Raw genomic sequence first — 14,037 nt, forward strand, 5'->3', positions numbered from 1 at the left:
ATGGTTGTCATAAGAAAAATAAGCATAAGAAAATATACAAAAAGAAATATAAGTCATATAAACCATACAAACAACACAAGAATTTCAGCATAAGACCTTTAAGATATAAGAAGAGAAAATATATTCCAAAACAATTTAGAAAAAGAAGTGGTACACCTTGGATTAGAAAATATAAAGCACCAAAAGATAAGAGTAGTTGTAAATGTTATTCATGTGGAGAGACTGGACATATTAGACCTAAATATCCAAAATTAGGTAAATAGCCGAGAGAAAAAGTACATTTGATGGAGCTGTTTAAGTTAGAAGAAGATGAGGATATTCAGTCAATATACAATTTTAAGTGATAATGAGAGTATTTATAGCATAAAGAGTATTAACATGATAGATTTAGATTCTAAAGATTCAAGTAGCACAAATAGTGATTTAGAAGAGTATATGTGTGTATTCATAGAAGAGCAACATGAAGAAGAATATAAATACATTAATCTAGGTTTGCCAGAAAAATATCATAAGTGTAGTAAATTAGTTGCAAATAAATACTATAATACATATTCAATATTATGTGAAAAGTGTTATAGTCATAGGTTATTAGAAGTTAATTCAGCAAAATCACAAAAAAGTACTGAAATATTAGGAATAATGTTTATAGTATGGAGAAGTCAAAAAATAGTTCTTTAATTACTATAAATTGTGAAATCGAATTAGCAAAAGAACATAAGATATAAACAATAGTTATTATAGATACAGGGAGTACAAAGAGTGTCATAAGAGAAGAATTAGTATCAGAAAAATACAGACAAACATTAGCAAAACTAGTAAGAATAACACAATTTGATGAGAGACCAGTTTACTTAACACACTGCATTAATAATGAGTCTATTAAAGTAGAAAAACAACAATTTAATTTACCATTAACATTTATTAACCAGTAGGATCATACCCATTCATTTTAGGTTTGAATTTTTTGAAACTTTTGAAAGGTTTTTTTTTATTTATGAACCTTAACATAACTTTTTTCAAAAGAGGCATTATAATAATTGATCAAAGTAATACTGTAGAAGTATACAAAAGTATAAGTATAGAAGAATCTAGTAGTCAAGATCGTTATTATTTGGAAAACTCAAAAGAAAATGATGAGCATAATAACATATAAGAATTGGATGAAGAAACATTTGAACATGAATATCCGATTTTAGAAGAAGGAAACCGTATCGAAATATTACAGTTAAGTAAACCAAGGAGTTTAGAAGAATTATTACAATTAGCAGAACAAACTAGAATTATAAGAGAAGACCCACAATTACATTGGAGTAAAAATAAAATACTAGCAAAATTAGATATAATTAATCCAGATTTAACCATTAAGACAGTCGATGTGCCTTGTAGTTTATTAGATAAACAAGAGTTTGAGCAACAAATTAAAGAGTTGTTAAATTTAAAAGTAATTAGACCTTCTTAGTCTAGACATAGATCAACAACATTTATTGTGAGAAAACATTTAGAATTAAAGAGGGGTAAGGCTAGAATAGTTTATAATTACAAGAGATTAAATAATAATACATATATATGAAGATAGTTATAAGTTACCAATTAAGGATGAGCTTATAAATAAAATTCAAGAGAGTAAATATTTTAGCAAATTTGATTGTAAATCAGGATTTTGGCAAATACGATTAGCAGAAGAATCAATTGAGTGGACAACTTTTACTTGTCTAGAAGGACATTTTGAGTGGCTTGTTATGTCATTTGGACTTAAAAATGCTCATTCGATTTTTCAAAGAAAGATGGATCAAATTTTCAAGAAATATGATAATTTTTGTAGTGTTTATATAGATGATATTTTAGTACATAGTAAAAATAGAAATGAACATAGAAAGCACTTAGAGATAGTTTTACAAGAATTTATCAATAATGAAATTGTGATTAGCAAAAATAAAATAGCATTAGAAAAGCAAGATATAGAATTTTTAGGAATGTATATCAAGTCAGGTACAATACAATTATAAAATCATATCTAAAAAGGTTTTAGAATTTCCAGACAAATTAGAAGATAAAAAACAGCTACAAGCATTTTTAGGATTGTAGATTTATGCAATAAATTTTATCCCAAATTAGGAAGAAAAATAGCTGTATTACATAGTAAAACTAGCAAAACAGGACAAAAATATTTTAATAGTGAAGATATTAAATTAGTTCAAAATATAAAAGAAGAAATTACTAAACTTAAGCCATTAAAGTCTGACAAACAAATTTGTAGATATTCATCAGGAAAATTTAGTGATGTACAGTCAAAATTACTATCAACAGATTTAGAAATTTTAGGAATAATTAACTCACTTGAAGCATTTTCTTTATTTTTACATAATGAAGTATTTACGATTAGAACAAATTGTCAAAATATAATTTCTTATTATAGCAAGATATATGCTAATAAACAGGCAGCCCGAAGATGGGTTAATTTTGTTGATTCAATTACAGGAAATAGTTTTAAACCAATTTTTGAACATATAAAAGGTAAGACAATACATTAGCCGATATCTTGTCAAGATTAATTTGTTGAACAGGAATGGAATATCGTGGACCATCATTCTCAAATAGCACAAGACCACAAGGCAGAAGAGCATCTTTTAATAGCATAATGATGTACCATGGACCTCCACCATTCAATGGATTCCAAAATAGTATAAGCAGACCAGCATCACCACCAGTACCAACTTTCAACTTTAATGGCAATATTGTTGAAGGAATCAGAAATCCAACTTTGAGATATAGGCCAAGAGTACCAGGACTTTCTGATAGGCAGCAGGTTCTCCTAGATCATTTTTGGAATATTCAAATCAAATAGCCAAACATGAGGCTAGGTCATGAAAAATTAATTAGAGCCTTAGAGCAAGAGTTTGATAGTTTTAATTTTAATTTCCATCAAAGCCAGCAACATATTCATTCTCTTGAGCACAACCTTCAATTCATCTCTAGGGACCATGAGTCATTACTTAGTAAGTTTACCAAAATGAACCAAGAACTATAATCTCTTATAATACAGCGGAAGACAAGTGACATCCTTAAAAGAGAATTGAAAATAGGTTTGGAAATTGATCAGCATAAAAATAAAGAAAAATAGGTTATTGAACTCATAGAACAAGAGGCTAATGAGTCCATAGAAGAAATTAAGATTGAGATCTTAGAAGACATTGAAATGGAGCACCATCAAAATAACTAGCAGCATCAGCATTTGAATGACAAAGGAAAACAAGAAAGATATGAAAGTTATCTTAGGAACATATCTTTAGACTTAATATTAGATGATATTTTATTAGAAGAAATTTCAAAAGAAAAATTAAGGATAATGCCACCAGATATGCAAAATGAGATCCTGAGCAGAGCATCACAGTCCATGAAAGAGTTACAATTACAATTACAATGTGTTTTGTATTAGTTCATCGTTGATCCAAAACCGAGGATGGATATTATTACAAAGATTTATCCACCATGTCTTTGTGATAGTACAGAGAGTTGTATTTGTAAACCAAATGTTAGCATAGCTGTAGCCCGGATTCATGTGAAATATTTTAGACCATGGCATTTTAGTTATGAGCATAAAAAAAAGCATAATATAGTAGAAGTTGCCCCGGTCTTACTATTAGAGTTTGGCTATCTTGAGAAAATCTTTATTAACCACATTTCCCAACTAAAATTATTTCCTGAAAAACTTATAAAAGTAGCAGAAGATTATCTAGAAAAGTGGAAGGAGATTTGCATAAGTTTTATTAGTAGTCCTCCAGATTGGTATTCACATATGCATAAGGAGAAAGTTAGGCATATAGCCATGATTAATGAAGAGTCCTTTAGACTATCATCTATCTTCCCGCATAGGTGGACTCCTTCATACAAAGATATTTTAAAATTTAGAGGGATGCAAATGTTTACCTTAGATGAGTTTGAAGATTTTAGGTATGAAATGATATTAGTAGCAAAAGAGGAAGAAATGTATATTTACAGCAAGTCAAAAGCCCGTCATCAGCCATACTGGAAGCCTCAAAATTTCAAAGAAGAAACAACAGAAATGTACTACAAAGTAAAAAAAGATAGAGAGAGAAAGATGCAGAACTAATTGAAGGCGATGAACAGTACTAGAATAATTTGACAGAAGAAGAGCTGTATAACATCGACAACATGATGGAAGCATGAAGAGCTGGCAATAAATTAACATAAGTTGAATATCATCATGTAAATTAATGTATTTCTAGACAGAAATGTCAATATCATTGTGGACCCTGCTACAATAATGACATAATGGCATAAGAGTAAATAAAGAAAAGAGATTGGCCTATTATGGACTTTTCATACACAAAATGTCCTTTTGGTTAAGAATGAATAGTGCTAGGCCCTTTTGTTAAAACTCCCATATTTTAAACCAATAAAAAATTAATAAAAAGTATTATAATTAACTAAAAAAATTTGAAGGTATTGTCAAATTTGGCAACAGATGGAAGATATGTCATTCCATGTCATGCCACATCATATTTGGCTTCTCGATTGGAAAACATTACTGTTTTTTTTTTTTTTTTTTTTACCATTATTGCTAATTTGGATATTTGAAATCTAGTTTGTAGATGCTCTCCCTCAATATGAGACTTTTCATAAACTCTCTCCCGCCTCACAGTTTAACCTCTACTTCCTTAACATTTCTTTTATATGAGATTAAACCCACCCACCGTTTAGCCTTCCTAATTAAAAAAAAAAAAAGCCTTTTTCTTTGGTCTCTTTTCACGGTGCAATCGAAAGACATTTAAGTTTAGTTAATTGGCATACAACCCAAAATATGCATTTTACTCTCAATTTCTCTTGCAATTTCTATTTCTAAATTTCGATTCGTTTTAGCAATTTCTTTTAATTGAATGTCTAAATTGTTTTAGTTTGTGAAATTCAGTTTATATGTTCGTATTTCTTATAATTTAAAATTAATCGATCTATGTTTTTCAATTTCCAGTCATGTAAAGATATTTCAAAATAAAATTACAGCCTAAAATACTAGAGTTTTAATCTCAAAAGATTTCAAAACAATAAGAGTAGTTCAAAACAAACTTGTGTGGATTCTATGGAAGTTAACTTGGAAACTCTCCAACAATCTTGGATTGCGTAGATTAATTTTGAATTATCATCCTAATATTTGAGACCAAGTTTGCAAATACCCTTCCAAACACGAAATATTGACTCCGCCACCACTGCATTATCATGCATCTAGTACATAACATTTTCAATGGTCTCTTAATTTTTGCATCAATGTTCGTCATCATATGTTGCGAATTAACATCTTGTCACAACCCACCCCCAACAAGATATTGCTCGCTTTGCCGGCTCGCACGATTTGATGCCAATGAAGGGCCATCACACATGTAGTTCGAATTTTTTATTCAAATTTGACATGAACTAGGTAGAATATTATAGTCAATGATCTGTGAAATTTACATAACTCATCAATTTGGTTTTTGAGATTGAAAATCTATAGAAGTCATTCTTAAGTTTGTTCACCGTAAATTATTTTGGTCATTTTGTGAAAAACGTGTCAACATAATTGTTAAATTATCACTTGAGGACCACATGGTCACATTTTTAAGGTATTTTTGTCAAACCAACCCTTTGATTTTAGCCAAAATGATCATTGAGATTGATATAATCACTTACTTTGGTCTCTGACAATGAAAATGAATAAAAGTGGTTTCTAATTTTGTCCATCATGAATTATTTTGGTTCTTACGTGAAGATGGAATGACGATATCTAAGCTACATTATTAATAGAACCCTCATTGTCAACCAAAACTTTATGAAACTACTATTTTAATCCTCTAATTAAAACTAACTATGAATAGGAAATATGGGCAGACATATAATTTCACACAACTAAATTTTGTTGCTTTTTTCAAAACCTCACATACATGTGATTCTAACATATCTCTAATTTTAAAATAAAAAAAAATATTGAAGCCCTCTCCCCTGTCTCCCCACTCCCACATTCTCTCTCTCTTTTCCATTCTCTTTCCTCTTCATTGTGAGTGAGAGATCTTAGGTTCAATTTTTATCAAATGCGAATTTAAACCACATTATTACTAACCTATTGGGAGACTAAGCCCATCACTCTATCCCTTAGTATCGATACTATTATTTGTTAAAAAAAAATAAAAATAAAAAATTTCACATTGAAAGTGTGTGCCATATGCTAGTGTGAATTGAGCCAAGACTTGATTGAGAAAGCCATTCACTTCGCAATAGGCACGGCCCACCTAGGGATTAATAAGGCCCTAGGGTTGGAGGAAGGGTTTATGCCAACAACAACAAAAAAGTCGGTTAGCGTTTCAATCCTTATATAGAATTCTACTTCTGCAAGGGTTTAGCCGACGCGGTTTATGATCTTATCCTATAAACAGAGGCTTGGTTCCAAATAACGAATAAGAATTTGGTTCATCTTCCCAAACCCTAGCTTCACCTTCACATCCAATTACACGTTTATCCGCACAGTTCCCCAATCAAATCGTGGCAACCACCACCAGTGGTTCGGATCCCCAAGGCATACCCTAGTGGTTTCGGGTGCAGAAAGCATGGAAAATAATAATGAGCCTGCTGCTGGTAGTGGTGGGAGAACTTGGGAGAAGTACTCAGTGCCGTTTTTCTTAAAGAGGGTACTAAGGGAGGAGTTTGGGAGAAGACCGTAGCAATCACAAGCTCTTGGAGATTTCTGTACACGCTGTGCTCTTAGACTCCGGTTTCGTTCGGTAGGATTTAGTTCAGGGTATGCGGGCCAATCAGGTTTCGTACACGGTGCCTCAAATTCTGCAACATCAGGGCAATAACGGTAATAGGGTTGAAGCAGTTGTATTGGAGTTTCGTAAATGGCGTCAATTCATGAATGTTTATGGGTCATTCGCCAGTGGTGGTTCTACGTGTTATCGGCTACGTATGGACAACAAAAGATTTGCTCCGGTGATTGAATCTGTTTGGGAAAATAGAAATATGAATGAGAGAGATGAGTTAGTTTTAGAAAAGGAAGTTTTGGAGTTTTGGAGGATTGTGAAAGATGGGATCGCAATGCCATTGCTGATTGATCTTTGCACGAAGGTGGGTTTGAGCGCCCCATCGAGCCTCATGTGCCTTCCACCGGAGCTCAGAATGAAGATTCTAGAGTCACTGCGTGGTGTTGACATTGCCAAAGTGGGTCGTGTTTGTAAGGAGCTGCGAAATCTTGCTAGTAACGATGAGTTGTGGAAGAAGAAGTATGCTGAGGAGTTTGGGGACTGTAAGGGAGGAGAAGGAACAATGATTAGCTGGAAGTGCAGATTTGCTACTAGCGTGAAAATTAGAAAACAGGCCTAACAATCAACTAAGATCTTCCAAGAGGTGGGTATTGTTGGAGCAATATTAGAAAATATGAAAAATATAAAAGAATTCCAATGATAATAATCATAAAGAAATTCACAACATCAATTATATATGAGATTAATATAAACAACTAGGGAGAAAGTTAGAAATACTAACAAACTTGGAGATTGAGGCTTGCATAAATGCAATGTCCTAACGATAGAATTTCGCCCCTACTCTTATGCTTGTAGTTCGGTAGGCGTCAATCTCCCAAGATTCAACAATCTATAATCCGAAGTCAAAGCACTTCAATCTTCGGACTCTGGCGAACTTCATATATTCCGTACTCTCAAGACACGATTCGGAATTTGACACACGAAGCATGAGAGAAACAAAGTGGGGAAACCCTATTTCTCAAGAGTAAAAATTAACTCTAATTTTCTATCACTTAATGCCATGGTTTCATGAGGTTAAATAAAACCGAAGGCATTGATTGACGAAAAGATGCATACATACATCTTTTAGATGGCACCATTTAAAAGGTCCATACTCAATGTGGCGCCACTTTGTATAAGATGGCACCCACTTAATGACAAATACGGTTTGATACAAATGGTTAAAGTATTTTTCATTCAAATATTGAATTAAATATTATAAATATTAATATTATAATATATAAATTCCAACAATCCCTCACATGAATGAAAAATTAGGAAGAATTTGAGAGTACAGGCGGACAAGAGATGCATCGGGAGAGGTGTCTTTTGGACTTGAACCTACCCTAGTGAATACTTATCGGATTTACTTGGTGAAGCAGTGAATATAAAATCTTGAACTGTTCACCATAGTAGCAAACCGAGACAATAAGCAACATACATCACTAATTCTAATATATTCCGGTTCATATGGTTATGTTCATTTTGGTCCTGAACAAATCCCGGATTCATGAGAGCTTTAGATAATTTAGCCATCTCATACTCATAGAAGCGACCCACTTCTACTCTCACATAGGTGACCACTGATTAAGAATAGTCTGGTCTATTCCTTTTATTTATAAGATATCACTGTCATTAAGTATATACACCCTAAAACTTCTGCAGACAACACACTTCTTCCATCATAGGAATGAGGTATATAGTGTGTTAACTTTTTTGAATCATGCCCAACTAGTTTGCCTATTAAACTTAGACCATGAGATCTCCAATCAACTAAGTTAGGTTTTCGCCCGGCTGATTCATTAGTTAAGTTGGCTTTAACCTCATTCCCCTTGATGATCAACTTACTTTATAGTCTAACCTTTAATAATTGGATCCACCACTAGGTTGACTGTCATTAATGGAATGCACAACTCATCTTATGAAATTATATTTCATACAAGAGTAGTTGTTTGACATTGTCAAGTCCTCAAAATTATATTAGGACTTCATTAAGTAATTTGCTAACACTAAGCACTTGGGTAAACTCCCCCACATTTAAGATATTTGTAAGAAGATCTCTAACCTTGTCATACCTTAAACAATTACTCATTACAAGAGATGATATCTTAAATGTCGTTCAATTAGCAAATTACTTTTAACCAACCCCTACAATTCTTTCATAATTGTAGTTTCTTGTAATGCTATCTTTAAATCGATCACATTTTCCACTTTAAGAAGTAATGAACAACTAAGATAATTTTATCTATCTTTTTAGGCATTCACGCTTCACTAAGCTATTACAGGAAAAGCTTTTAAAGGCTTTCACACTTTTTCATCTGAGCTTTTAAATTATCATGGGACTAGAATCCCCGCCAAAGAATGTTAATCCTAAATTTCATTTGACTCTTCCTCGCTATGACTAGTAACAAGAGAAAGCAAAACTCTTATCATTGCAAGGTATTCCAAAACTTCCAATGTCTAATTCTTCTCAAGGGAATTGGCTTTGGTTTCATACATGACTAACATGAAAATATCCAAGCCCACACTTGCTTATTATAAAGCCATATTGGGTCTAATGCATTTTGCAAAATGCTCCCACATTTTTAGTGTCTTGTCATTTCTTTCAAAAAGACCCCCACATTTTTAATCCAGTCATCCTCTTTTCAACATGGTAATAACTCATCTAAAATGAGTTCAAAGATTTAACTTGAATACAGTATCTTCTTTTGTTATCACAAAAGCTTTCTTGCCAAGAGTAACCATCGATAAAACACACTCATTGGTTGCCATTGCTTACTAAATAAGCAACATAATGTCTTTCTGCAAATTTACAAAAGACCCCCACATTTTTGTTGTCACATTTAACTATTAATAGTTGAACAAGTCACATTCAGGAGACTAAATTCTCCTCCATCATCCTCTTGAAATCTAATTATCCCAAGTGACTTGGTTGGTTAATTTCTTTCACCAAATCTTTTGCCCAAATGTAATAAAAACCATGTACATGTGGTTCGTAAACAAGGTATAGATCAATCTGATTTATAGACATGGTTTGGCCTTCCAATCATATCTTTGGCCTTTGATTTCACATATGGCCAATGATCAATCCCAGTTTTTCCTTCGGCCAAAATTTCGATATGCTGCCATCGCAAATGGAGAAGTGCATTCAGACGGTAGCCATGTCTGGTTTTAGCAAACATACATATTGGTAATGTACCGTTCTGAAATTTAGAGATCGTTCCCAAGAACTCGCGCATCAAATTTATGTCATAACTTTGATGTGAAAAGTTATTATCCAAGAAACACAATTAATCGGCCAACGGTGACAACCCTTCGTAAAGAGTTACTTGCACTTTGACATTTCCACGTATGTCCTTCATTTTTCTTAGAAATATCTTTTGGTTTGCAATTACGATGAACAAACTTTTCTGGAAAACCAAAAACTTCCAGAAATCGATGCAGGTTTCCCAACCGCACTTATGCGGCTGATTTCACAAGCCGTGTTGCATGCCTTCCAAGGAACACAACTTCCCAAATAAAGACTTTCGTAATAGGTGTCCCACCTTTTCATATATTAACATGGAAAGATTGCAATCGATTATTCAAATATATCATTGTTTCAGAGAGAGAGAGGACAAACATGCATAAGAAACTAAGTGCATATTAACCGTTTGGCTTGGAATTCTGTTTCCAAGAATTTTTTTTTTCTTCACTGCTTTCCTTCTATGTTGCCGTCTATATCAGTTCATGTCCTTTTCTTTCCCAGAAAATAAGTGTATGCACAAAGTAAAACTATTTTATTAAAGCAACATGCAAACTATTTTATTGAAGCAACATGCAAACACTGCTCTTACGTATACATGAATATATTTAGATTTGTATCATGTTTAACAATACTATTATGTATACCGAGTATACATCAATAAGCAAATAAACTGCAGCCCCACCGAGACATACCTTTTTCAGTAGAAAACCATAGTTTCTCCGACTTAGGGTTAGGGTTACGTTCAAAGTTGTTGATCTTAAAATCTTCTAACACTCACATTCATACATACTTCTAATATTGCATAATAATTTCTATCTTTAGATTGTTGGAGCAATATTTGAAAATATGAAAAATATAAAAGAATTCCAATGATAATAATCATAAAGAAATTCACAACATCAATTATATATGAGATTAATATAAACAACTATGGAGAAAGTTAGAAATACTAACAAACTTGGAAATTGAGGCTTACATAAATGCAATGTCTTAAAGATAGAATTTCGCCCCTACTCTTGTGCTTGTAGTTCGGTAGGTGTCCATCTCCCAGGATTCAACAATCTATAATCCGAAGTCAAAGCACTTCAATCTTCGGACTCTGGCGAACTTCATATATTCTGTACTCTCAAGACACGACTCGGAATTTGACACACGAAGCATGAGAGAAACAAAGTGGGGAAACCTTATTTCTCAAGAGTAAAAATTAACTCTAATTTTCTATCACTTAATGCCATGGTTTCATGAGGTTAAATAAAACCGAAGGCATTGATTGACGAAGAGATGCATACATACATCTTTTAGATGGCACCATTTAAAAGGTCCATACTCAATGTGGCGCCACTTTGTATAAGATGGCACCCACTTAATGACAAATACGGTTTGATACAAATGGTTAAAGTATTTTTCATTCAAATATTGAATTAAATATTATAAATATTAATATTATAATATATAAATTCCAACAAGTATATGAGTTGCCTTATAACTTTTGGATATAATTTAAGGGAACTTTAACGAAAAGCACCCGGTACTGTTCACTTTAACGAAAAACCACATTTTTACACTAAAAAGTCAATCCTGGTACTATTCACTTTACCCTTTATTTTGTCATTATCATTAAAACTCAAAGTTTTCAAGCTCTTTTCATTAGTTTTCCTATAATTTAATGGCTTTGCACTTCACATAGATTGCTACCAAGGGATGGTCAATGGTGCCCATGGATACTCCATATATTACCATCATCACCATCCATCACAAGTACAAATACCACCACTCATCACTGCAATTAACACATATCTACACTTAAATGGACCTCCATTTAACTAAATGGGTATTTATTGACCATCTATCGCTTGGATCCACAAAAAGAAAAAAAAAAAAAAAGGTTTTGTTTAGTGTTAGTGTGTGATGCGCATATAAGATGGTCTGCATTTTTTTTGGTCAAAATTATTACTGGTAACTGTTGGCGCTTGGATAATATGGTTTTCATTTTTGAAGAGTTCTTCACTGTACAGATTGGATGTTACTTGTTTAACTCTCATTGGTAGTTTAAAACAATGCCTAATCAGATGGCTACTTTCCCAAGTCATCAAGGATTCTTACCTAGTTTGTGTTCTTAATTGTTAAGGTCTTTGTTTCGTTTTAGGAGATTTTTCCATACTTTGTAGGAGTAGGTTTTTGTTATTCTAGTGATGGATTTGGTGTCGTAGTGCCTTTACATAGTGATTTCCAAACCCTTTTTACCATGAGTTTTTGTCCCTTTTTTTGGTCAATGATGAAACTTTCGTTGATGGAAAGAAGATAACTGTAAGTCCAGACTTACAAAATGGACCAGCCACAAAGTAACAAAAAGCTAGAAAACAATGGAGGTCAGATAAGACATCCGAAGTCCCATACATCTAGAAACCCTAAATATAAATAAATAAACAATGATAAAAGGACCTATGTTGATGAACGAATGCAGACGAAATTGGCGAACCACCTCTAGGTAACCAAAACCACCACCATAAACGTAATTTGCAGGGGCTTTCTGTTGCTTACTCTTTACATGTGAATTTTAGTTTGAATTAATCCATCATTTGTTTTAATTTTCGCGTAATTATAATCGGTTACTTGAGACTATTTAATTATTTGATTTATCTGTTTTGTAGGTATTGCGGCGCTGCCGGCTCCTGCTGCGGGAGACGGAAGCAGAGCTGAAGACATAATTAAAAGGAGGAAATACTGCAATTAAAGATGGTGAAGTTCACATAGCAAATTATCTTGTTTACAGTGAGTAATTCATTGTCTTAGCTTGATGTTAAATGCTTGTGTTGAGAGTTTTACAGTCTGCTTGAGTTGACATGCATGCATACTTTTGGCAAAAAGACAATGAAAGTGTAACAATTGGAAATCAGTGTGTGTAATTTTGGTGAGGGCATAAATTTTTTTTATTGGAAAAAAAAAACACTTAATTAAAGGGACGAACCCGAGTACAACCAAGTCCGATACAATAAAAAATAAAAGCATGTCTAGCTTCCGATGGAAGCGAAAGATCGATCCCAAATATGGGTATCCTGAATCCCATGTATATGCTTTTATATGTAAGAAAATTAATGAAAATGGCTTGAAAACTTTGAGTTTTAATGATAAGGACAAAATAAAGGGTAAAGTGAATAGTACTAGAATTGACTTTTTAGTGTAAAAATGTGGTTTTTCGTTAAAGTGAACAGTACCTGGTGCTTTTCGTTAAAGTTCCCTTTATATGCGGATGCATATTATTTACGATAGTCTTTGACGAGACTTATATTTAACTTATATTATATGATATCTTAAGATCATTGGTGATTTATTTTCACCACGTGGTTATCATACATATCGTATAGCTAGTTACAATCGTAGAATTAATTGTAGGTACATTCTATTCTAGTAGAGGCTAGAATTTGCTAGTAGACACTAGATATTAATCAGGTAGACGCCGCTTCACCTGCTTGCTATGCATTACTTTATTTGTGATTCATTCACTTTCTTTGATATGACGAGCAAGATTGAGTTGATCTTAACTACTATTATTGTAGTATTACAATGTGTGTAGTTTTCACTATATATGTTTTCAAGACAGGGGTTATTATGTTTGAATGATTTTGACGTGATAATACTGGTCAATTCACATTTTGTTTTGTTGACCCCTTCAGGACATAACAAGAATAAAGAGAACACTAGTGGTGACGAGTGGGGTTTGGCAGTGAGGCTTTCATCCTTTGGCTTTAGGGTGATGGTTCATTTATTGCAGTTTTATCTCTACTGTAATAATTGCATGAAAGCACTTTTGGATTATGCACAGGACTGCACTTTTATGCGTTTACTTTTGTGTGAAACTTCTAGCTGCTCTGATGTGATGTAATAATAACGGGATTTAATCTCAAAATTTGTGTCCCCAAGTCGGGAGGTTGATAACTGAACTTTGCAGCAGCTTTGGTTTATTATAAATGAACATTTTTATTCAAATTCTTGCACATCAAA

At 33.0% G+C, this 14,037-nt stretch overlaps 1 protein-coding gene across 1 annotated transcript; it reads left to right on the top strand.

Moving 5' to 3' along the window:
* The first annotated feature begins 6,596 nt into the window (after nt 1-6,596).
* LOC126584308 (F-box protein SKIP22-like) lies at nt 6,597-7,368 on the top strand. Its single transcript, XM_050248733.1, has 2 exons — nt 6,597-6,677; nt 6,775-7,368. The coding sequence occupies exons 1-2, from the start codon at nt 6,597-6,599 to the stop codon at nt 7,366-7,368; spliced, it is 675 nt and encodes a 224-aa protein (XP_050104690.1).
* Nucleotides 7,369-14,037: the final 6,669 nt, after the last annotated feature.

This window comes from Malus sylvestris, chromosome 10 (genome assembly GCF_916048215.2).
Source record: "Malus sylvestris chromosome 10, drMalSylv7.2, whole genome shotgun sequence".
NCBI lineage: Eukaryota > Viridiplantae > Streptophyta > Magnoliopsida > Rosales > Rosaceae > Malus > Malus sylvestris.

Coding starts and splice junctions, on each gene's coding strand:
- LOC126584308 (XM_050248733.1), top strand. CDS start 6,597: ATGGAAAATAATAATGAGCCTGCTGCTGGTAGTGGTGGGAGAACTTGG. Junction 6,678..6,774: donor TGCCGTTTTTCTTAAAGAGG/GTACTAAGGGAG, acceptor TTCGTTCGGTAG/GATTTAGTTCAGGGTATGCG.